General features: G+C 50.3%; 1 protein-coding gene across 1 annotated transcript; it reads left to right on the top strand.

Annotated features, from left to right (window-relative positions):
* Positions 1–973: 973 nt before the first annotated feature.
* On the top strand, positions 974–22,925 carry SNX18 (sorting nexin 18). The gene is made up of 2 exons (XM_004583699.3): positions 974–2,818; positions 20,258–22,925. Exons 1-2 carry the CDS (start codon positions 1,210–1,212, stop codon positions 20,509–20,511), a joined length of 1,863 nt encoding a protein of 620 aa, XP_004583756.2. The 5' UTR covers positions 974–1,209; the 3' UTR covers positions 20,512–22,925.
* The last annotated feature ends 2,137 nt before the right edge of the window (positions 22,926–25,062 follow it).

Raw genomic sequence — 25,062 nt, 5'->3', positions numbered from 1 at the left:
CCCACAGCTCCATTTCCCATTCAGCTCCCTGTTTGTGGCCTGGGAAAGCAGTGGAGGACGGCCCAAAGCCTTGGGACCTTGCACCCGTGTGGAAGACCTGGAAGAAGTTCCTGGATCCTGGCTTCAGATTGGCACAGCACTGGCTATTGTGGTCACTTGGGGAGTGAATCATTGGACAGAAGATCTTTCTGTCTCTCCTCCTCTCTGTATATCTGACTTTCCAATAAAAATAAAATAAATCTTAAAAAAAAAAACCCAATCTATATATGAACTTACACAGATTTTAAAAGTAGGTGCTATGTTATCATGGCATTCTCACAAGGACACTAAGAGGTAGGTACAAGGGAAGTGACTTGCTCAAGGTCACCCTGCTAATTAACACCAGAACAGAGATTGGAACTGGCAGTCCCACCCTGAAGGTCATGGTCATGCAAGGACACTAGCGGGGATAGCACTGGACACCAGCAAAATGCCACCTTCCTGTGTATACTTTTTTGTTCTGCTATAGGTGCATATATGGCAACCTCCCCCAGCACTTACTCTGCTCTTTGTTCCCTACTTTGCCCATTAGCTCCGGTGGGCACAAGAGGGCAGGGGGTGGGGCTGCTCCGGTGTGAGGAGCCCTCTGCCCGGGTACCCTGTGTCTCTCCTTGGTGCACATGTTAACATTTCCTGCCAACAAACAAACTTCATTCCACCGGAGGTTGCATCGCTGCAGGCGCCACTGCCTGGCCTGCTTTCTAGGAAACGTTGCCACAGTCCAAATGCCTAAACGCACCGTTCCCAGGTCATCCATCCGCTCCCCTCCCCTTCCCCGCCGGCGCTGCGCTACACTTCGCAGCCTCGGCCACTAGGGGGCAGTGGCTGCCGTGGATCCCCGGGAGCCCGGCGGCTCGGCCATCGCTTGCTCTCGCCTGGCACGCGGCTCTCGGCCGTGGATTAGCGCAGCTGGGGACGTGGGAGCGCGCGGGCCCCGCCCCCGGCGCAGCGCGCCCGGCAGTCGGGGCGGCGAGCGAGCGGACGCGGGGGGCTGCGAGCGGCTGGCCGGGCGGCTGGCCGGTGCGCGCCGCCTTCCCGGAGCTCGATCGCGAGGGGCCCGGCGGCAGCAGCGCAGGGGCTCCGGGCCTCCCGCCCAGGGCTCCGGGCCGCCCGCCAGCCCGTCCGTCCGCCGGTCCGTCCGCCCGCCCGCCCAGGGCTCCGGGGCGCACCATGGCGCTGCGCGCCCGGGCGCTCTATGACTTTCGGTCGGAGAACCCGGGCGAGATCTCGCTGCGGGAACACGAGGTGCTGAGCCTGTGCAGCGAACAGGACATCGAGGGTTGGCTCGAAGGGGTCAACAGCCGAGGCGATCGGGGCCTCTTCCCGGCCTCGTACGTGCAGGTCATCCGCGCCCCCGAACCCGGCCCGGCGGGCGACGGTGGCCCCGGCGCCCCGGCCCGCTACGCCAACGTCCCGCCCGGAGGCTTCGAGCCCGTGCCCGCCGCGCCGCCAGCCTCCTTCAAGCCGCCGCCCGACGCCTTCCAGCCGCTGCTGCAGCCGCAGCAGGCGCCGCTGCCCAGCACCTTCCAGCCGTACGGTGGGGGCGCACAGCAGCCGCTCTACAGCGGCGGTGGAGGCGGCTACCAGGCCAGCCTGGGCAGCGACGACGACTGGGACGACGAGTGGGACGACAGCTCCACGGTGGCCGACGAGCCCGGCGCGCTGGGCAGCGGCGCCTACCCGGACCTCGACGGCTCCTCGTCGGCCGCCGGCGGTGGCGCAGCGGGCCGCTACCGCCTGTCCACGCGCTCCGACCTGTCGCTGGGCGCGCGTGGGGGCCCGGCGCCAGCGCAGCACCATCACGCGTCCGGGGCCAAGAGCTCGGCCACGGTGAGCCGCAACCTCAACCGCTTCTCCACCTTCGTCAAGTCAGGCGGGGAGGCCTTCGTGCTCGGGGAGGCGTCGGGCTTCGTGAAGGATGGAGACAAGCTGTGCGTGGTGCTGGGGCCCTACGGCCCCGAGTGGCAAGAGAACCCCTACCCGTTCCAGTGCACCATCGACGACCCCACCAAGCAGACCAAGTTCAAGGGCATGAAGAGTTATATCTCCTACAAGTTGGTGCCCACGCACACCCAGGTGCCGGTGCACCGGCGCTACAAGCATTTCGACTGGCTGTACGCGCGCCTGGCCGAGAAGTTTCCGGTCATCTCGGTGCCGCACCTGCCTGAGAAGCAGGCTACGGGCCGCTTCGAGGAGGACTTCATCTCCAAGCGCCGGAAGGGCCTGATTTGGTGGATGAACCACATGGCCAGCCACCCGGTGTTGGCGCAGTGCGACGTCTTCCAGCACTTCCTGACGTGTCCCAGCAGCACGGACGAGAAGGCCTGGAAACAGGGCAAGCGGAAGGCAGAGAAGGACGAGATGGTGGGCGCCAACTTCTTCCTGACCTTGAGCACGCCGCCGGCTGCGGCGCTGGACCTGCAGGAGGTGGAGAGCAAGATCGACGGCTTCAAGTGCTTCACCAAGAAGATGGACGACAGCGCGCTGCAGCTCAACCACACGGCCAACGAGTTCGCGCGCAAGCAGGTGACGGGCTTCAAGAAGGAGTACCAGAAGGTGGGCCAGTCCTTCCGCGGCCTCAGCCAGGCCTTCGAATTGGACCAGCAGGCTTTCTCGGCCGGCCTCAACCAGGCCATCGCCTTCACCGGAGATGCCTACGACGCCATCGGCGAGCTGTTCGCCGAGCAGCCCAGGCAGGACCTGGACCCCGTCATGGACCTGTTGGCGCTCTACCAGGGCCACCTGGCCAACTTCCCGGACATCATCCACGTCCAGAAAGGTAAAGGTGGGCCTTGAGAGCCGGTGGCGCACGGGGCTGGAAGGGGTGACTGGGAAGGCAGGGGGTGGGCACTGTGGGTGGTGATGGGGCAGGACTGCCACGGCCAGGGCCTCTGGAGTGCGTTTAGGAGGTGGGTTTGGGGATAGGTAGCCGTCTCCTGCTAGTACCCTCCGGTGTGGGAGCCAGTGCTCTGACAAAAAGACTGAGCAGTTTCTGTGACCAGTCGAGTTGTCCTTGTAGAGTTTGAATGACTGGATAAGGACCTGGAGCTCTGGAATGGTGAGGTCAGGGTGGAACCGAGACCTTGTGAAGCATGCACTTGAACCCCGCAGGGTCGCTCAGGGATGGGTTTCAGGCAGCCCGGAAGGAGTGGGGGAGAATGGGTGGTGCCCTCTCTGCGCCTGCACATCCTCTGGGTTGGGTGGAGAAATTGCACTGGGGCAGATTTTGTAGCCTTGATGGGAGCAGGAGGTCACGGCGAGGGGCCTCCTGAGGCCCTTAGCGCTGTGTCCTGACTGACATGAGGAGCGTGGTGTGGGAGAACAGTGCTGGGAGACTGCACAGAACACACCGAGTGTCGGATCTGAGGCGAGCAGTGCTGGCGTGCCCAGCATCGGGGTTCATTCTATTACGGTTAGTTATTGGTGTCCCCAGCCTGGGGAACGAGCTGGGAATTGAACATTTTTGATTTTGTTTAAGGTCAACGACAGCAGGAAAGCCTACCTGAGTATGCATTGCTTGGTTGAGAGCAGACAGGGAGGTGTGGGTGGCAGGGGGGAGGCGGTCCTGCCTGTGACACCCCAGCGTAGGGGAGCGGGAGGAGAGAGCCTTGCAGGCCGCCCTGCGTGGTGCGGGCAGCCGGGCTGGGCAGGGCTGGCCTTGCGCTGCCAGGCTGGCCGGCTCTGGGCCGGTGCTTCATGCTGAGCTGGGCTCTCGGTTGTCTTCCTGTCAGCCCCTCCGCGGGTGAAGATGCCTAGAGACAGCAGGCTCGCTCCTGCTTCCTTCCGCTCTCGGTTTCCCGCTCCCACGATGGGGAGGGCTCGTGTGTGGGAGGCTTTATATGTCCTGCCTGTGTCCAGCCGTGGCTGCTGCTGAAATGCAGCAGGCTGGACTTCTGCCTTAGTGATTTTTAATAGCCGATAGAAAGTTTTTTACGGTTTGTCGCTGGTCAGCACAGTCCAGGATTGGAGGAGCTGTTTGAACTGTAATGGAGGTGCTGGTGTGTATTGAACCTAATCTGTAACTCCCACCCCCCCCCCTTTTTTTTCTGTGTAAGTTGTCAATCCTTGACTTTCTGGCTGATGTCGGTGGAACTGATGTGAACTTTCACCAAGTTTTTGTTACTATAACGTGTTGAGTTTTTTAAGGCGGAACCTAAATGCTAACATTCCATTGTATTGCATCATGCTAGGTCCAGGCCGGCTGCCTTCTGACAAGTTTTTGTGACTTTAGGCAGATAGCTGGTACGCAGTTGAAAGTGGACAGCGATGAGAGGCCCACGCTGGAGGTGGGAAATTACCTCCTGCAGTCATCAACTCACTGGGCCATACACAGCCTTTGCCAAGTACCCTGCTGCTTACTCTTAAATCAACTTTTTTGTTGTTTGAATCTTGGAACTGGAATTGTCTCCTATTGTTTGGAGTTTGAAAACCCTCCTTCCTTAAAGCAGTACCCTTTTGTGTGGCTTAGATAGGTTCAGGGTTACCAAACCCGGCCCCTAGGAGCCCTGGAAAGAACACCGGGTAATACTCCATGGAGTGTGTGGCTGTTGTCGCCTTGGCGTGTTTTCCACGGAGCCAGCATCCCCCGATGACGTGTCCCGAGGCTGTACTGCCATGAAAGCTGTGGTGTGGAGACCATCTCCCTGTGCCCAGTGTTGAGGGTCTGAGAGGCGGGCTGGCGCCTCCTGAGCGTGTGCAGAACTTATGGTGGAAACAGGCCTCTCAGCTTTCCTCCAGCTTTGACCCAGGGGTGGGCTGCCTCTTCACCTCTGAGATCGCCTCAGAAGCATAATCACATCTCAGGTCTTACTGTGACTTGTGAAAGAGAACAAAGGAAATGTAATTAAAAAAAAAAGCTTTAGCAGCTTAAGTACTTTTTGTCCTAAGTGCTCGGCTTAAAGCTTAGATCCCACGGTACCTCTTGAGTTCTTACTGATCTTCCAGTTTTGCTTTTCTAACGGCACATTAGGAGATGCAGCTCGAGGTGAGATGGAGTGTGGTTCCAAGATGCCTTTTGCTGGCTGAAGCAGTTAAGAGGGCTGTTCAAGCACCCTTAGGCCCCTGTGAGCCACGTGTGACTGCCGGGTTTTACAACAGGGAAAATGTGGTTTGCCCTCCCACACGCCTGCCAGCTGGTGGACAGCAAAGACTTTTCCATCCCAAGGCGGGGCTCTGGCGGAAGATTGGCTCCACTGTAATCATCAACTGTCCTAAGTTTCTCCAACCTGTTAGTTATCTTTTTTAATGGTCTTTCCTGAGTTTTCTTTTTTAATAAACACTGGGTGGAGAGGCAGGTCCTGCTAGGTCCCTCTCAACCCAGCCAGCCTGGGCCTCAGGCTCTGAGTGTTGGTCTACCCTGTGCACGCCCAGCCTGGCTGCTGCTGGCTGTTCCTAAGGCGACTGGTCCCATTCAAAAAACACAGGGCCCCCGCCTGGTGAGGCCCTGGCCGCAGGGCAAGCATGGAAACCCCAGACACTGTGAATGTGGTGGGTCGGCATTTTCTAGCTGTATCTGCTACGGGACAAGGGCTTAAGAAGGATGATTTTGGTGTAAGCACTTCCTATGGAAGTGAAGAAAGCTGTGTGGCTGCATCAGCCGAAAGAGAATTCTGATTCATCAGCAAATGAGGCCTTGGATAAAAACAGCCACTTCAGTTGTGGAGTCAGTGAGGAAAGAAGGCTGTTTTGCTGTGGTTTGGGGTACATGGATATTCAGTGCTTGGTTGGTTTCACAGGCTTCTCACTTTGAAAACCTAGCATGGGAGCGCCTTAAATTCTTTGCTGTTAGGCAGTTGATTGATTAGCTAAGTAGCATGCTCAGGTCTGTCACTGTACATCATCCTGGGGTCTTGTTTACTTTCTGCCCCGCCCGCCGTCTGCCCTGGTAATGCTGTCACTGCTGAGTGTGGAATATACGCAGAATAGCGTGCAGTTCATCATCCGATGCTTGGCACACGGTTTGGTTTTCAGAGATCTTATTAACCCGTGGTACTGAATCAAGCCGACCCTGTATCTAGCAAGTTGGTGTGTTCTTAAAGCTTTACGTTGATGCCTTGGACCCTCCTGAAAGGGAAACACTGAGAAGGTTAGATGGTCTGAGGTGTGGGTTTTTCTGTGTTTATGAACAGGGATGGAATGGCTGGAGGGAGTTCCTGAAAGTGAAATTCCTCGATTCCAAAGTAAAGCTCTGAAGTGTGTTAGATTTGTCAGTAAAATCCAGCTTGCATCGTGAGAAGCCGGAGAGGCAGGACGAGGTGAGGAGGTGGGCAGTCTAGTTTCCTTGGCTCTGAATTGAATGAGGTCATCTGTGCTACTCTTGAAGTGTGCCAGAAAGTAGGCACCATGCCAGCGGGTCTCCCCATCTGCCTGGATAGAATTTCACCATTGTGCCTCTTACCACCACCCGCCTTGGCCTGGTGTCCATCAGACATCAATTAAAGATAGCCAGCGGAGTCCCATAGGGTACGCCAGGTAAGGCTGGGCCACACTGAGCCTTTCCCTGTCTCTGCCCCATTCTCCTGAGGCTAAAAATAGCCTCGAGTGGGTGGTGCCCGGAGTCTGGAGAAACAGGACTGTTCCCAAGCTCGTCTTTATTGCAAAGCCTCTGTGGCTGGAAATCGAGGCCATCCCTCGCTTTTGTTTTAGCCCAAATTTGAACCTGTTTCTCCCCGCCCAGCTTGTTTTTGGTGAAGAGACTTCACTTCTAGCTTTAACCTTTGGCCCAGTTTGTGTTTTCTCAGTGAAAATTAGGCAACCCTTAGGACTTTGGAAACAGATGACTCAGTTCCTCGTTTAAAATGTCCGTGGCATCAGCCACGTGGTCAGGAGCCCTGGGGGAGGGACGTTGCCCCTTGGCACCCTGTCCGCAGTCCCCTGGCCCTGTGCTTTGCCTGACTTTGTGTTGAGCCGGGAAGCCCCCATGGTCATAGGGCAGATGTGAAGGAAGCAGAGGCCTAGGCTCCCCCTGCGCTGCGCGCCCAGGGACTGCGGGGGTGTATGGGGCCACTGGGCCCTCACCCTCAGCTTGGGAATGCTGGGCGGTCTGGTTGGTCATCTTAGGGTTTCTGAGTGCAGTGGCAGAACTCCAACAACTTAGAGATTGTGTGGTTTACTTGTAGATGTGCCACATCCCTTAAACTGTGTTCCTTTTTCTCAGGTTGAATGGAAACCAGTTGTGGCATTGTTTCTGATTTTAAATCAGACTCTAACATGAAGTTAGCTGCAGTGTGCCCCCATGATATCATTCCCTGAATGGTCACAAATAAGCCAGCACCGCCATGCTAGCTGGGCTTGATACAGTTAGATCCAGGTGACACCCAGGCTAGAACCTGCCCACACCATCGGGGGCTGCAGGACGGGGGCAGTAGGAGGGGACTCTGGGAGCTCAGCTCTTGCTGTGCTAGGCTGCCAAGAGCCTGTTGGAGGGAGCTCTCCTGTAGGCAGAGAAGATGGCGCTGGGCCAGGCTCTGGGGCAGTGGGGTTCTCCAGGTCAGGAGGGCGCGGGCAGGGGGCACAGTCTCCCCGTGGTGTGGGGTCTGGGAGAGGCAGGCTAAGGGTGTGGGGAAGCTTGGGCTAGGGTTGTCATACGTCCTTCAGTCTTAGTTCTCCCACTGGTGAAGGGCAAGAAGCACTTCAGGTGTTTTGAAAAGGGAGGCACTCTGCTTTCAGACAGCTCCTGCAGCGTTTTCATCACCCCTGCCCCCACCGACCTGTTTGTGGCAGAACTGCCCAGGTCGCAGTAATGAATGCTGATGTTCGTCAGGTACACACGGAAGTGATGGCAGCAGAGGGACAGAGTCGCAGTCTTGGAGTCCCAGGTTTGTCCTTCACATTAAAGAGTTTAGGTCAGTTGTCTCCTCCCAGCAGAGCCATGTGTGCAGAGGTCGGGGGCCCAGTCGTGGCTGCTCTCAGCAGCGTGAGGGAGTAGTAACAGCGGGGAGTTGGGCTGCACTCCGGATCTGCTGAGTCAGAACTCAGAGTCATGCTGCCCAAACACGAGTGACCCTCAGAAAGTGCCTCCGTGCCTTTGATGTGCTCAGTGTGTGCAGCCACCATTGCAGGTGTTGGGAGATCAGACAGGGTGCTCACGTGGTCAGGTCCCAAGGAGAGGGTAAAAGAGTGGCTTGTTGTGAAGTGAAATGGGGGCTTTTTGCACTGATTTAGGCAAGACTTAAAATGTCTTAAACAGAAATTGTGTTAGAGGGGGAGGGATGTTGGGGGAAAAGATGCCAGAGGGGCTGTTGGCTTGTAGGGTAACCGCCGAGGGGAGTGCAAGATGCCTGGCAGACCAAGAACTGCCAGGCCACCAACAGAGCTGATTGGAGCAGGGCCTGCAGACCAGAGCCCAAGGGCCGTTCCTTGCCTGCATTGAAGCTAAGGATGGTTTTTGTAACTCTGAATTATTCCATTGTTAATGGTTACCTAAGTACCTGTACAGTGACCCTTATTTTGCATCTTGACCTGCAAAGCTAAAATATTGGGGCTAACATTGATGAAGCATGTTAAACTACTGCCTGTGATACTGGCATCCCATAGGAGCCCTAGTTCAAATCCTGGCTGCTCCACTTTCAATTCAGCAGCCTGTTAATGTGCCAGGGAAGGCAGCAGAAGGTCCAAGTACTTAGAACCCTGCCACTCATCCACTCATGTGGGAGACCCAAGGGGGAGTGGTTCCTAGGCTCCTGGCTTCTGACTTAGCCTAGTGCATCCTGTTCATCCTGGCCTTTTTTTTTTTTTTTTTTTTGAAAGGAAAAATTAGAGAAAAAGATTTTTTTATCTGTGGGTTCATTCCCCATATAGCTGGACCAGTCCAAAGCCAGGAGCCAGAAACTTCTTTTGGATCTCCCATGTGGATGCCGGGGCTCAAGGACTTGAGGCATCTTCTGTTGCTTTCCGAAGCTGTTAGCAGGGAGCTGGATTGGAAGTAGAACAGCCAGGACTTGAACTGGCAACTCAATGGGATGCAGAGTCTTAGTGTGCTGTGCCACAATACCTGTCCCCAGCCCTGGCTTTTGTAGCCATCTCGGGTGTGAACCAATGGATTAAAGATCTCTTTCTCTCTTTTTCCTTATCTCTTCATTTTCCCTCTCCACCTCCCCTCCTCATCCCTGTATCTTTCTCTGTAACTCTTTCTCTGTAACTTTCAAATAAATCTTTTTTTTTTAATTAAAAAAAACTAAAATGTTTACCACCTGGTCCTTAAAATGTGTGCTGACCCTTGTGAAGAAGTAGGATAGTGGAGTGGAAGTATGAGGGGAATAGTAATTGTTACTGTAGATCAAGTACTAACTGTGTGATTGGGAGTGTTGGATCTAACAGGCACCTTGTGTCCTGATCCCGTGCTTGAGTGACAAGGTGGCCGAGTGGTGGAGGGGGTGGATGAGAGCCAGGTCGGCCTGAGTTCCTGCCGGCTTGACTCACTGGCTGCTCTCAGCCTTAGCCTCCTCAGGTGTCCCATGTAGCAAACTTCCATTCGGACCTGTGTCAATACTTGTATGTTAGAACCTAGTGGGTTTTTTTTTTTTTAATTTTAAGAGGTTTAAATTTTATTTTTATTATTTACTTGAAAAGCAGAGTAACAGAAATGGAGGAACAGAGAGGTCTTTCATCTGCTGATTCACTCCCTAAATGGCTACACCTGCCAGAGCTGAGCCAGTCCAAATCCTGGAGCTTCTTTTGGGTCTCGCACATGGGTGCAGGTTCTCAAGCACGTGGAGCCATCATCTACTGCTTTTCCAGACACATCAAGGAGCTGGATCAGAAGTGGAACAGCCAGGACTCAAACCAGCACTCATGTGTGATGCCAGCACCATAGGCTGTAGCTTTATACACTGCCACAGCACTGGCCCCAGTGCCTAGTGTTTTATTTAAGCATCACTAGCTACTGTATTGATATCCTAGGGCTGCTGTGATGAGTTATCATAAGCCAGAGAACTGGAAGTGTGACATGTGGGTGTTGACCGTGCCTGCTGTAAGGCCAGCCTCTGCTGGCTGTTGATTGCCCGTCTTCTCTGGCCTGCACCCGATCTCTGCCTCTGTCTGCATTGGCACTGTGCATTCTCTCTGGAGAGATGTCTCCTCTGTTTCGCATTTTTATTTCTTTTTATTGAAAGGCAGAGATAGAGTTTCGCTGTGCCCACAAGGGCCAGGACTGGGCTAAGTAGGGACAGGAGCTCAGTTCCGAGCTTTGGTGTTTTAAGTCTCATATTATAAAAGTTGGTGTGTCTCTGGGTGCTTTATTTTGCCTTTAGTTGGTTATTTTGATGATGTCCCACAGGAAGTCCAGATGCGGCCAGAGTCTGCCAGTGATTTAAAGGATTTTTAAGCTCTCAAGATTAAAAAAAAAAAGAACTTATTGTATTGAGAGAAGCAGGAACCCACAGGGCTGAGCAGGCTGCCCTTGGTTTTTGCACAGCCAGTGTAGGAAGTGCCCACAGAGCCTGGTGGCCCTCAGGTGCTGCTGTGAGGCGCCACTGGTGATAGCAGGCACAGTGGGCATGACCCATCAAGTCTTGTGCTACTGCCCTGTTAGTCCCACTGTGGCTTAGGTAACAAGCTGGGACAATGGAACTTAAATTTCAGCTAAAAACCAGACATCATTTGGCAGGATTTCTGGAAACAAAGAAATAGGTTGCCTGCAGCCCTGTCAATAGCCCTCACTCAGCCTAGGATCCGGGAGGGTCCTAGCTACTCTATAGAGGAACTGCAGTGTGGAATTCTCTCAACTTGGGTCTCCGTAGCCTTTCTTGACTCACATCCCACCTTCGGTTATTAGGTCCCAGAGGGTCTGGTGCATGGAGTAGCAGCTAAGCCTCTGTGGCACCAGCGTCCCAACAGTGCGAGTTCCACCTGCTCCATTTCTGATCTAGTTCTTTGCTATTGCAACTAAGAAAGCAGCAAAGGATGGTTAAAGTCCTTGGGCCCTTGTTCCCAGGTTTGGAGCAGCCCAGCTCTGGCCTTTGCAGCCATTGGGGGAGTGAGATCTCTCTGTAAATCTGCTTTTCCAATAAAAATTAAAAATTTAAAAGAAGACTCAGATCTTTAAAAAAAAATTCTTCCAAGGGTCACTCTTCATTCCAGGACCTTTGCTGTACATCAAAGGTCGACCAAGCCCGGAGTACTGGCAGCTCGGTGTCTGGTCCTGCCGTGTGCGTGCAGGTGGGTGCCCGCATACTCACCCCAGGCAACCAGCAAGGCGGAAAACAGAAATTCTGAGCTGCAGTTCTTGGGCATCCGTTGTGTTCTCTGAGTTTTTCACCATCCAAGGGGTTTTACTTTACACAATCAATGACTTCTACCTCATTTTAGTAAGAGTGTGTTGATATGAGATCTTTCAGAAAAGTAACAAAACATACTTTTCCTCTTCCATATTTTAAAGTCTTCTTCTGTATTTACTTGACAAAACAGCATTTTCACCCTCGTAGCCAAAGACTGTGCTGAAATTCGCGCACACGGCATTGGCAGAATCCCCCTGGAACTGTCATCCCAGTAATTTTAATATTTAATATTCATTAGGCTGTGTAAAGAGCTCTTATGCACAGACATATGTAAGGGAAATTTCCCAGCAGTGAATGGCTTGTTTCACCAAGTAAGCCACTGGAGATGTAGTTCCATGAATCCCCCGTCGTTTCTGGAGCAAGGTGTGCTATGGCGATGTGTGTGCATGGCGGGTTTGTCTCGAGGGTTTAGGCTCAGTGAATGCTGCCTTCACCCTGCATGTCATTCTCTCCTACACAGGAGGTGACTGCTGAATGAAGCTGTAAGGGCAGCCGGTTTAGGACACAATAAGGTTCTTTTTTTTACCTCGAATAAATTAGTTGTATTTTCAGGTCCAAAGTAAGCTTAGAGGCCTGGATTCTTATTGATTAACCGATTAAAGAGACAGAAAGCATGCACACTGTCACCCAGAGGTTCATTCTCTGGATTCCTGCAGTGACCGGGACTGGGCCAGGGCTGAAGCCAGGAGCCAGGAACTCAGTCCTGGGCGCCCATGGGGAGGTAGATACCCAGCTATGGAAGCTGTCACTGTGACCTCAGGGTCTGCAGGGACAGGCAGCCACACTGCCATCAGGCGCTGGAACCAGATGTCCAAGCCAAGCACCCCAGCATAGGACATGGGTCTCTTAACTCTTGGCTGAATGCCCACGACAAGGCCTGGATTCCTAAAGTAACAGCCAGGGCTTTTCTCGTATGCAGGTTATTAGCCTTGTCTTGACCCTTTTTTAGCCATTTAAAGAATGGTCCTTAAGTTCTGTCTGTTGAGGCCAGCACTGCGGTATACTAGGCTAGGAAACCTCTGCCTGCAGTACCAGCAACCCATCTGGGTGCCTGTTTGAGTCCTGGTTGCTGCACTTTCTGTCCAGCTCCCTCCTAATGCACCTGGGAAAGCAGCAGTGGATGACCCAAGTGCTTGGGCCCCTGCACCCCTGTGGGAAGCCTAGAGGAAGCTCCTGGCTCCCAGCTTTGGACCAACTCGGCTCTGGCCAGTGCAACCATTTGGGGAGTGATCCATTGGATGGAAGAGAACTCTGTCTTTGTTCTCTGTAACTCTGAAAAATTACATCTGTTAAAAAGTTCTATTTGCTATTCATTGCATTTCCTGAATCAAAACTGAATTTTCCATCAATGCATCTTTGAATTTTGGTACATTAAGTGCCTTCAGAAAGGTGCTTTCAGGATCAGTACTGGCACCCTTCAGAGCTGAGCAGTCTGATCCAATCTTGGCACTCAGTATGTCCCAAGGGAATGAAGCTTGCCAGGCTCAGGAGTGGTTAGCGGGTCACTCATCTATGTCCCTTAGGCTTCTCTGTGGATTGCTGCCAAACCGGGGGCTGTGAGGTGCCAGGGCACTGTCTGTTATGCCAGGGCCAAGGGCACCGCCCAAGATGGGCAAGCCCAGGCTCATGAGCAAACTGGACAACATGGCTAGTCAAATTATTTCATCTCCCTAACCTTCACTTTTCTGCTCCCACCAGAAAATGGGGTGGGGAGGTTGCATGCCCTTCTTCTGGGGCAAAAGGAGAGACGGTGAGACCCAGAGCCCAGGTGGGTGCAGAGCCTGTGTGGTGGCCCCCCTTGGGACAGCGGGTCACGTCCTGTCATGGAGGCTGATGACTGCCCTTGGTTCTCCACTGGAAAGGATCTGAAAAAGCCACTCCCAGAGCACAGAGCAGGAAGGGTGATTGCTGAGTGGGTGGAGACCCAAAGGAAGGCATGGAGGGCGATGGGAGGGTAAGAAAGGGCCCAGTTCACCGCATTAGCACTTTCTTTCCACATTTTACTTGTACCAGGACATCCAGTGGTAGCAGAGAGGAGATTCTGCTGGGCCAACCCCCTCGCTGTCCACCTGCCACGCCACGGCTTCCTGGGGGAGAAGCCATCCAGTCAGTGTTGTGGGCTTGTGCATGATCTCAAAATTCAAGTGTTGTTTGTTTTGTTTTGTTTTGTTTTGTTTTTCCTGAAGAAGATACAGCCTTTGAATGCCTGCTGCTTAGTGCTTGGCGCACAGGTTGGACTGGATGAGGCCTGGTGGAGAGCACTTGGGGGCCAAGGAGGTGGTCGAGAGGGGCAGAGAGAGGGGAACCTGACAGGAGGCAAGACGGCTTCCCCAAGGGCCCTGGTCAGAAGGCCAGACGCTGACTGTGCTAGCGGGTTTGTTCCCTTGTCTGTCTGTCACTTCCTGCATCAGAAGTTGCCAGCGAGGTTGCCTCTCCTGAGAGGGAGACCTAGAGGAAAGTGGTGTGATGTGCCTACTGGCTCTACCTGTGGGGTGCTGGGTGTGTCCCCTGACAGGTGGGGATGCTGGGTCTTCACTCCTGGCAGATGATGTGCTGTTTGAATACTGGAGAGTTTCGGAGCACGGCCCTGACTTGCTGCGTCACACACTGAGTGTCTGAGAAGGGCTCTCTGGGTTCTGAGTCCGTTAAGGTAATTTTATTAATGAACCTTGTCATGAGTCAATTGTTTGGGTTGGTTTTGTATTCATTGCAAACAGAAGTAACGTAATCCCTGTAAAATTGAGTACATATGCTTTATACTCAGGGGCCTGCTTGTCTGTTGCTTTGTTCTTGTTCACCAGTCTGAGCATGTTTCAGAACTTTGTAGGACACAAAGGAAAAAGATGGGAAAGGGTGGGTGGTGAGTTTAGGACCTCAGGTTTTCTATAGAGCTGGGTTTGAGAATGGAGAAAGGGGCGAGGTCAGAGTATCCTGTTTTGAGCCTGGGCAGCAGGGGAAGTGTGGAGAAGAGCCCTGTTTAGAATGTTGTACACACTGAGCCAGTCAACCTGAGAACCCAGGAGGTTTTAATAACAGGTTTTGAAGCAAGGCAGAAATGTTGGTTTAATTTTTCCTTTGACCTCTCAAACTGTGGAAGGGGAAGGATCCTCTTTAGCAGTCAGTAGCAGGGTTAAGTCCTAATTGTCTTTTGTTGGTTTTTATTTGAAAGGAACAGTTGCAGAGACGAGAGAAAGCACTTCCATCTACTGGTTCATTTGCCGAATGGCTAAGTGGCTGGGTCTGGGCCATGCTGAAGGCAGGAGTTTGCTCTGGGTCTCCCACATGGGTGTAGGAGCTCAAGACCCTGGGCCATCGTCTGCTGCTTTCCCAGGTGCATTAGGAGGGAGATGGATCGGAAGTGGAGCAGCCATTGTATCAGAAGGCTTAACCTGCTACGTCATGACACCAGCTCCACCATTGCCTGTCTTAATACACTGACTGCCAGTTGTTGCCCATGAAGAGGACAGAGGGTCCCCTCTCAGAGGGTGTGCTGGATGATGTGGCCAGTTGAAGGAGCTGCGGACTGCCAGGCAGTAGGCCTGGTGGGGTCAGGAATTAGCTGTGGGCCTTTGGGCAAGCCCTGGTACCAAAATCTCTTCTAAGGCCCTTTCGGCAACAAGGTAAATTAAATCCAGTGTGGGAATCAGTTCTGCCTGGCCTTTGCTGGAGGCAGTCTTGCAGGACAGGCATGATAAAGGACAGCCTGGGACCATGCTCCTCCTGCAGGGAAATGGTCTCAGGTTGAGCGGCCTTGACATGCTGTGCAGACACTCTCATGATTCGCCAAACTTAGTGGAGAGGGAATTATGTTCCCACCTTTCTCACTTCAGGAAGAGACTGTGGAGAGGAGCTTCGTGCCCGCCCCTCCTTGCTGATAGAGCTGTGTTGGGAGGCCACCCCTGCAGGCAGAGGCAGCTCAGGTGACTTCTTCCAGGTTGTGGTCCCTGTGGTTCACTGTTGAGGCCTCCCTTGCTGGAGGACCAACTGCTGCCCTTCAGGGGCACCTGAGGAGTTGAGCTTTAGGAGTGTGAAGTGGGGAAGGCAGGTGGCTGCGTGTGTCAGCCGCTTCTAGAACTGTGTTCCTGTGGACTACAGCAGTTGCTGTGGGAATGTTTTGCGTTTTAAGGAGATAGTCAATACTGCTCTGTATTGTCAGTCCCTTCTTATTTAGTTAGAATTCAATGTATGCCAGAATTGCCTTTTTTTTTTTAGATTTATTTATTTATTTGTTTGAAAGGTAGAGTTGTAGAAAGAGAGAACAGGGACGAGATGGATCTTTTTATCTGCTGGTTCGCTCCAAATGGCCGCAATGACTAGGACTATGCCAAGCCAAAGCCAGGAGCCTGGAGCTTCTTCTGAGTCTCCTGTTTGGGTACAGAGGCCCAAACATTCGGCCCATCCGCCACTGCTTTCCAGGCTACAGTAGCATGGAGCTGGAGCGACCAGGACTCGAACCTGTGCCCATAAGGGATGCTGGCACTGCAGGTGGGATGGCCTTACCCACAGGCTGCAGCAATAGCCCCATATTGCCTTTCTCTCCTGAAAGCTTCGTGTGTCCATGTTGTTCCAGGTACAACTCACACCTGTCCCTCGGCTGGAGGCAGTTCCGTGGCCATGAACTTTTGGCCTTCATCCCCCTGCCCTACAATGCCTTGCCTCTGATGGCTCCTTGGGGGAGGCCTCACCGTGGGTGTTACAGGCTCTTTTGTTTATTTTAACGATGACTTTGACCAGAGACCTCATTGTTTAATTCTTCTCCCTGTTTTTTCATTTCCCCCTCCCTTTTGGAAAGCAGTGGGTCCATAGTGAAGTTTATGAAGGGAGAGGGCCTGACTGGAGGAGGCCGGTTCCTCCTAAATTAACCTCCTTATTTTTAAGGAGAGCACTGGAATCTTTGCCTGTTTTTATATTGACTCCATGATAAAAATGTGTGGTCTTGTTCAGTGAATTCTGGGCATCATTTTTCGCCTTGATTTACACTCCTCTGGGGTTTGGTTTTTAAAAAAATATTCAGTACGGCTGAGAGAATGCTTAGCTGAGACTGCGTGCTTTGTTACAGGCCTGCAGCTGGCCGGGTGGTGCCTCCACAGTTATTGCTTAAGCAGCTCCAGATTAATCTTTAAAGCTGCATTGGGAGCCGCAAGCCTGTGACGAGCTCACTGTGCCCCCGCGGTTTTCTTCACCAGTCTCCCCATCCTCCCTGCTGCTTTGCGCTGATGGTTTTGCTCTTGGCTTTGCTCATGACATTCACAAATACCTGCAGTGGCAGGCGGGACTGGACCATGCCAAGGCCAGGAGTTCACGTGGGTCCCAGGGACCCAGCTGCTGGAGCCACCACTGCAGCCTCCTGGGTGCTCATTAGCGGTACGCTGGAATCTGGAGCAGGGCCCAGGACTTGACTTGGCCGTTCTGCTAAAGATATGGGCGTCCCCAGTGGCAGCTTAGCCCCTGCACCTTTAAAATTGTAAATATGGGGCCCAACACAATGGCCTAGAGGCTGAATCCTTGCCTGGCATCCCGTAAAGTGCTGGTTTGTGTTCTGGCTATTCTACTTCCCATTCAGCTCCCTACTTGTGGCCTAGAAAAGCAGTAGAGGATGGCTCAAGGACTTGGGACCTTATGACCTTTACCTGTGTTGGGGACTCCTGGCTCCTGGCTTCGGATCACCTTAGCTCTGGCTGTCGCCACCACTTGGGAAGTGAACTAGCAGATGGTAGACTTTTCTCTTTGTATCTCCTTCTATGTATATCTGCCTTTCCAACAGGAAAATAACATCTTTTAAAAAAAAAATTGTAATGGGGCCCGGCAGCGTGGCCTAGCGGCTAAAGTCCTCGCCTTGAACGCCCCGGGATCCCATATGGGCGCCGGTTCTAATTCCGGCAGCTCCACTTCCCATCCAGCTCCCTGCTTGTGGCCTGGGAAAGCAGTGGAGGACGGCCCAATGCTTTGGGACACTGCACCCGCGTGGGAGGCCCGGAAGAGGTTCCAGGTTCCCGGCATCGGATCAGTGCAGCACCGACCCGTTGCGGCTCACTTGGGGAGTGAATCATCGGACGGAAGATCTTCCTCTCTATCTCTCCTCCTCTCTGTATATCTGACTTTGTAATAAAAATTTTAAAAATCTTTAAAAAATAAAAAAAAATTGCAATGATAATGTATGAAGTCTAGAAGCATGTACTGCATTCCTGGTCAGACAGTTGTCAGGTCAGCTGTGAGGGCAGAGCCATTTACAACCAGATGTGAATGCTGCTTGTAGTAGTAATGCTATTTCACATCTCAGCACTGCCTGCAATGGTTGGATTGGGAAAGTGTGTTCCCACATTTCCTGGAGGAGAGCAGGAAGCTTCCTGGGACGCAAAGAGACTGTGTGGGTCTGCCCCCAGGCGTTTGAAGCCTGTTGCTGTAGTTCATAGTTGTGGCTCCAGCTATTAAAGAAAGCCCTGCCCTGTGTTTCTGTTTACTCGCAGTCAGTGAACAGTAAGTTACCTTCCCCAGTTGACTCTCTGTCTGTTAAAATGCATATGGGGAAAGCTAATTGAAGGATTGTGAGATGAATCTTTTTAAAAATAAAAATTAATTCCCTTGTGGAAAGAACTATGCTTTAAAAGTTTTTATACAATTTTATTCAGCTTGAGTTTTTGAAGGCCCTCAGAGTTGCCCTTGTGAATATTAACAGCGCACTGCTGTTCTCTTCTTGGTTAAAGGCAAGGCTGCTGTCTTTTTGCCCCAGGATCCTGTCAGCAGGACCTCCCCCTCCTTTCTGTGTGTGTGTGTGTGTGTGTGTGTGTGTGTTGCTACCCAGTTGTTTCTTGTTCATTGTCTTTCTTTTTCAAGTAGATCTGGGAGATAATTTTACCTGAAAGGAGTTACTAGATTTGTTGTTGTTGTTGTTGTTTTAATGTGCTCTAAATTCGTGGGTGCAGAGGCCAGCATTGTGCAGCAAGTTCAGCTGCCACTTGGGAGGCTGGCAAGCTGTACTGGGTGTTAGCTAATGCACCTGGGAAGGTGGCATACAGGGTTCAAGGGCATGGGCATCTACCATCTACATGGAAGACCAGGATGGATCTCTGGGCTCCTGGTTTCAGCCTGACTTGCTCCCAGACACTGTGGCCATTTGGGGAATGAACCAGCAGATAAAGACCTGTCTCTCATGCGCTCTGCCTTTTGAATGAGCAATTAATTAAAAGATAATGAAGTCATGTTCAATTTTATGGAAACGTAGTCTTCCTGATTATACACAACTTTTTTATCCCTTTATAATATGCTACTTAGTACTTTTGTTTAGAGTCTTAATTATTTCATTTAGATTTATTCAAATTCTTAATCATTTCTGGATGCCTTGTCATCTCAAAAAATAATGCTGAGCAGCTCAAACAGGAACTTCTTAAAAATACATATATATATGTCCATGTTCCATGTATGTGGTTCCTATCTATGCTGCTGCCATCCTGATATATCATGCTATTGCGTCAAGTGGGTTAATCTGAAGTTCCAAGTGGAATTTTCTTTGTGTGCCTTCTCTTCTAAATTGTCCTGTCCTTCCTAGTTTTCAGGCTAATTTCTTTTCCTTTCTTGTCTTTTTTTTTTTTTTTGCCTGTAACTCAACTTGCATTGCAACAAAGCTGGTGTAGAGATTACATGCAAATGTGCTTGGTTTGTGATTCTCAATTTCTGTCATCTTCCAATTGGATCTAAGTAGAGAGATACAGGGGAGGAAAGGAGGAACAAAAGAGACCCACTTCTCAATCTGAATTTGGCCTTAGGTTTTCAAAATGAAGATTGTACATTTTTTTTAATCCATGTTTTGCTTTGTGACACTCTCATTTGACTAGTACAAAGGTAAAGAGAATCAGACATCTTGTGAATAAAGGGCTTTGCAAACACAATTAGTAAACTGAATGAAACAAGATTCCAGGGGAAATTTCAAAACCCCAAGCTGTTTCTTTTACATACTCACACAACAGAACAATCACCTGCAACTTTGCAAGGAAGACCCCGGCACAGGTGCACTGGGGGTTTGGCAGCTCAGGCCCGCACAGCACCCTGCTCTCCCTGGGCCCTTAAAGCTGTCTCCCAGGTTCTTGCTGCACAGCCAACACTTGCTGCCTCCAAGGTTGTGCTTTAGCAGGAAGCTGGGGTCAGAACTGGAGCCAGGACTTCAACCAGGCACTCCACTATGGGTCATGGAAGATTAACTGCTGGGCCATTCGATCACCCCTGTGCTATTCTGAAGGAAATTTAGAAACCAGCATCTTCCTTTTCACCATTGAGTAAAGCTAAAGATTGCTGAAGCACAGACTCCATGCTTCCTTCCTCCTCCTCGCAGGCTACCTTGCCTTCCCCATGCGTTGCATCCTCGCTGTTTCTTTCTGCCTGCTTGTCTTTTCGCCTGGTTTACCAGAGCACTGCACGGAGTTGAAAAGTCTGGTTGTGTCGATGTGATGTGATTGGTGCTTCCCAGGAGCCTGTGACTAATCCACATTGCGCCCCTTAAGCATCCTAAGCCTTTAGTGCCCTCGCCTGCCTGTACTCCTGGGAGAGGCTGCACTGGAGCAGCCCAGCCAGCACCACAGGTGCCCACCTCCCTGCCAGAAGGCTGGCACGCTTCTGGTGCCATTCATATCACAAGATCAGGTTTCAGACTCATTGATCCCCTGGAGGGTAAGCGGTGGGTTCTGCCTGCTCTGTCTGGTACTCTGGCTGTGGGTGTCCAGTGGGACCAGAACCAGGCAGGTGTGTCTCACTCCGTGTCCGCCTCATCAGTCTGGGGTCCCCCATGCTCCAGCCATGCATTCAGTTTGGAAGAACAAGACACGTGCCTGGCCAGCCTGGAGGAGGGTGCTCTCCAGGTGGAGGCCGAGGACATTGCCAGGCATCCTCCCTGACCCTGGTGTGGTTTCCAAAACTTATGTTCCAAAATGTGTTATTGTTTTCACCTGCAGGAGCTCTTACCAAAGTGAAGGAGAGTAGGCGCCACGTGGAGGAAGGCAAGATGGAGGTACAGAAGGCCGACGGCATCCAGGACCGCTGCAACACCATCTCTTTCGCCACTTTGGCCGAAATCCACCACTTCCATCAGATTCGAGTAAGAGACTTTAAATCACAGATGCAGCATTTCTTACAGCAGCAGATAATATTTTTCCAAAAAGTGACCCAGAAGTTGGAAGAAGCTCTTCACAAATATGACAGTGTTTAATGACTGGACAATGGATTGTGTACTCTTTTGTTGTTGTTGTTCAATTAAAGGATAATTCTGCGGGAGAAAAAAAACTGCTATCAAAGAGCTGTTGCCAGCTAACAGTGGTGGCACAAGGATGGCTTTGTGCTCAACTGAAACCCAGCTGAGTATAGAATTATGGAGGAAAGAAAGAGTTCATATGGTCATATAATAGGAACAGTACCACGCATTGTAACTAAATTATACTATGTATGCCTACACTACCATTGTAACTTTTGGAATAATGATTATACTATTTGCCTTATTGCTTTTTCCAAGTATGGGTATTTTAGTGCATACTTTGTAGACCTCAGAACCCATGAAGGGTCTCAAAGAAGCTGGCTGGATCAAAGCCTGCTGCGGATGCCTTTTTACTCTCATAGATTGGGGTTACCTAAATTCAACCTGTTCTCTGTTTACAAACTCCAACTAGAGCAGCTATGCGACTTTGTGCCTTTAGACTCTTGGTTTTTCTTTTCTCCCCTCCCTGAACCTCCTCTTCGTAAGTCATTTGAGATGGAGTGAAAGACCAGTACATACCGTGACACACTGATGATAACCTCATGTTGGCAGTGGGGTTGGGGCGGGGAGGATCGACTGCCATCAGATTGCATGGCAAACACTACCTCCTGGTAAGATGCTGGCGAATGCCAAGGAGGGAGACTGGAGGCTCGTCTTTGGCTGTGAAATCCATCAGGGAAGACACGGGGCTGCTGTATTCCCTTAGAGGGGACAGTAGCATAGCCTCTTCACACAGGTGCCCGAGGCTTTGGCATGGAGGTTTCAGCAGAGCCGTCTTGGAACAGGCAGGAAGAGGAGTCTGGCCCATCAGGGGGTGCAAAAACAGTATCAGTGACGACACACGCTCGGTTTCAGTTCTTGGAAGGGCTTGGTTTTTCTTTTCTCCCTCTCTCTCTCTTTTTTTTTTTAACCTTGAAGATTTTTTTTTTTAATGGATCTACACTGTTAACTGATTGAGACTCCACTGTGATTTCACTCGTTTACTTAATTAAAAACTTTCAGGGATGTCTGTAAATTTCAGTGTTATACATGATGCAAAGTGATGTTGGTTGATCTAAGGAGGGACCAGAAATAATTCCTACTATTCCAGATATTCAAGGAAGAAAAAAATATTTATACTGTGTTTAAAAAAAAAAAGGATTGATAAGTCCTCCCCATCCCCCTAGCACACGTATCCTTAGAAATGATTTTTAAATATATTCTTTTACTCTTTTTTAAAGGAAACACAAATAGCTGATAAATACCAAAAAGATTCAAAAGCAGCTTAATTTAAAAAGCACAAAGAGGTTTCTGGCTGGAAGTGCCAAAATCTCAGATGTTTTTGATAGTTGCTGAGCTCAATGATAGAATTCTTTACAGATCTCAAAACTGTCACTGAAAGGTTCAAGTACCCGCTGTTGATGAAGTCAGACTTAGGCCACCTCCCAAATCCTTGGGTACCGAACTGGTAACGCGGAAGTAAGGAGGCCGGTCCGAGCCGTGGGCAGGAGCCGTGATGGAGGAGAGACCACCTGCAGACAGTCTAACCAGGGTGGGTTACTGCAGCAGTCACTCAGCGGCAACATTGGCGCTTTTTAAAACAAGTCTCACATGGGCTGTAATTTTAAGATCAGATTATCGTCATTTTGATCATCCGTCCAAATTTTGTACGTTAGCTTACCTGGAGCCAGATTCACATCACATGGCTTTGTCTTTGCTACAGATTTGTGCAACTGTCACCAAATACATCATTCTCTAAAAAAAGAACTTTGATTTTCATCTGCAACAAACTAAAACACAGCCTAAGCAAAACTCATATCTAAGAGTATTAATTTTATTGCAGAACTGTGGAGGCTCTAATTACAGCGTTTCATTTGAGTCTGTATGGGACAAGCAAGCACTCTGCTTCTCGATGATTTGAAAGTCACTTTCATATGCCTCTTTACTTTGATGGTGATTTGATTTTTCTTTTCTTTCTATTTTTTTTTAAGTAAAATCACTAAACTTGTACAATGGAAGCATGGAAGTTACCGAACATGTCTGTGACTGTGCTTTAGCCAGGGGGGACAGAGCTTTGATTAAAGAGGAGTACAAGGAAATATGAAGTCATGCTGCCTACTTCTAAGAGAACTGAGTTTCTTCATAACGACATGCCATTACAATTCCACTGATTTGTAAGGGGCTTCAGTTAATTCTGCGGGGAAGGACACCAGAGTTATCAGCGTTCATTTTCATCTATCTGCTAACGTTCTTGGTCCTATTGAAACATTTCAGTATAGAAAGATACTGCAATGTTAATACCCAAGAGAAAAGCCATTATCATGCGTATGCTGGTCAGGATGATCAGTTTGAGACAGTTTTTTTTTTTTTAAATAAAATATCATACCCTTCATGCCATAATTTGTCTTTATTTCTGTGCTTTGTAATTCTGGTGTGTGATGTGTTTATAATGTGAGGGTGTACCCCTGAGCCTGGTTTGGGTATGTTAATTACAGATGGAGTTGATGATGTGCTGTAGCTCTAATGCAACAAGACTGGTTCTACAGCCACCCACCATCATCCCATTACCCTGACAGGCTGCTGTAGCTGGAGGTACCACTCACACCCAGAGTGAGGGGGCACGCTGAAAGTTGAAACACAGAGCCAGTCCACATAGACTCAACAAGTACCTGTCCTGATTTTCTGGCTCTTTGCTGGTAGTTGTCTTGTATCTATTCCTAACAATACGGCAGATTTTTAAATGGAAGATTTCAGTCGTCTTACATTTTGCTGCTGTTCTCATAATTCAGGACTTGAACAATGTTCTCCTCTGTCAGGTCAAACTTGTAAAGTTCATGTGTAAACCTTGAAGTTTTATCTGTTGGTCATTGCTTTAGCTGTGTTTTTGTTTTTCATTTATGTCTTCATTTTTTTCAGAATGAAATACCTTTAAATCCATAGATAGTATCCAATTTTCTCCTTTTCCCACTTTGTCTTCGGTTAACAGAATAGGTAAAACAGGGTACTATTTATTTGTAGCATAGGCATATTGGATTTTGTTTTTTCTTCAAAATGTTATGATTAGCACAGATCAACTGTGTATATCTTTTTAAAAAATAAACAAAGATTGCTTTATTTCTCAGCTTCAATACAATATAATTGTTTTTTCTCCAGTTGTCAAGGAGGCATTCATTTAATGTGAGACGGACACAGAGAAGAGTGGGTCCTGTCAGCTTCCGTCTGCAGTGGCCGTGTGAATTGTTCCTGTGAAACTGCATAGCTGATTTGATTCACTGAAAACCATGAGCTGGTTAAGTCTGTGCTTCAGTTAGGTGCATCAGTAACTCAGCATAGAGCAGTCACCTGAGAAGTATTTTGACATACATTACTGTGAATCCAACAATAAATACTAGAAGGTGCTTGCTTGAGCAGAGTTCTTCACACATCATGCTGGGTGGCAGAATCAGGCTGGCCCAATCCCCTCTGAGCCAAATGATGACCCTGGTGCATCCCGCAAAGGGCAGCTAGGAACCCAGCTTGTGCTTTGGTGGTGAAGTGTTCTCTTGTACCTATTGGCCAGTATCTCCTTGTCCCTTTTGTTTCCTTGTAACCTGGCATTCATGGCATCTTCCAGTATCTTCTCTGCCCTGGCCATTTTTCAGTTCACAGATCAGCTTGGATTACTGGTTGTGTGGAACAAATCGCTCATGGTTTGGGAAGACACATGAGAAGGAGGTGTTCTCTTAGGATATGCAAGGGAAGAAAGGAATGACTGCTGCCTTTAACATGAGCTTTAATGAATAGCCCTCCTGACAACCTAGGAGGAAGATTTCCATGTCCAGCTTAAATGTAAACTTTTCATTTTATTTGAAAGACAAGAAGATGTGTCTTCCTAATGCTGACTCACTCCCCAAATGCTCATAGCAGCCAGCACTGGGATAGGCTGAATCCAGGAGTCCAGAACTCCACCTAGGTCTCCCACACGGGTGGCAGGGACCCAAGCACTTGAGCTAAAGCTCTGCCTCCTAAGGTAAGTGCCTGAGTGTGAAGTGGGAGCAGTACAAGGACTCAAACCTAGATGCTGCAGGATGGGATGTGGCTGTTCCAAGCACCGACTCGACTGCTCTGCCACACACATGTCCGTGTCCAGCTTCTCTTGAAGACTTAAAACCAGATTTTGTATCTCTTACCCGGAATCACACAAACTGGATGATGGAACTGAGGTTCAACTTTGGGATTTAGCTTTGTAAAGTGGATGATCCTGGAGGGTACCTCCCTGCTTTCCAGAACTTCCGTGGCGCCTTCCCAGGTCCTCTCTGCTAGACTGGCAAAGATTCTGTCATCTTTGGGCACTGTGTACAGAGTCTCAAAGGCAGCCCTCTCAGGATCTTTGCATCTGTTTCTGCTGGGAAGTAGGTGAGCCTACTGGAGACTGGGCCACACAGCAGCTGTGACCTAGTGCTGTTCCTCCTCTACCTCCACACAGGTGTAAGTACGTTTCAAATGCTACAAGAAGACTGTGCAGAGCTGACCTTGTGTTGTAGCTGGTTA

This window comes from Ochotona princeps, chromosome 23, assembly GCF_030435755.1.
Source record: "Ochotona princeps isolate mOchPri1 chromosome 23, mOchPri1.hap1, whole genome shotgun sequence".
In the NCBI taxonomy this organism is placed as follows: Eukaryota; Metazoa; Chordata; class Mammalia; order Lagomorpha; family Ochotonidae; genus Ochotona; species Ochotona princeps.
Note: the sequence above shows the minus strand (reverse complement) of the source record. Positions and strands in the feature narration are given on the sequence as shown.

Coding starts and splice junctions, on each gene's coding strand:
- SNX18 (XM_004583699.3), top strand. CDS start 1,210: ATGGCGCTGCGCGCCCGGGCGCTCTATGACTTTCGGTCGGAGAACCCG. Junction 2,819..20,257: donor CATCATCCACGTCCAGAAAG/GTAAAGGTGGGC, acceptor TTTCACCTGCAG/GAGCTCTTACCAAAGTGAAG.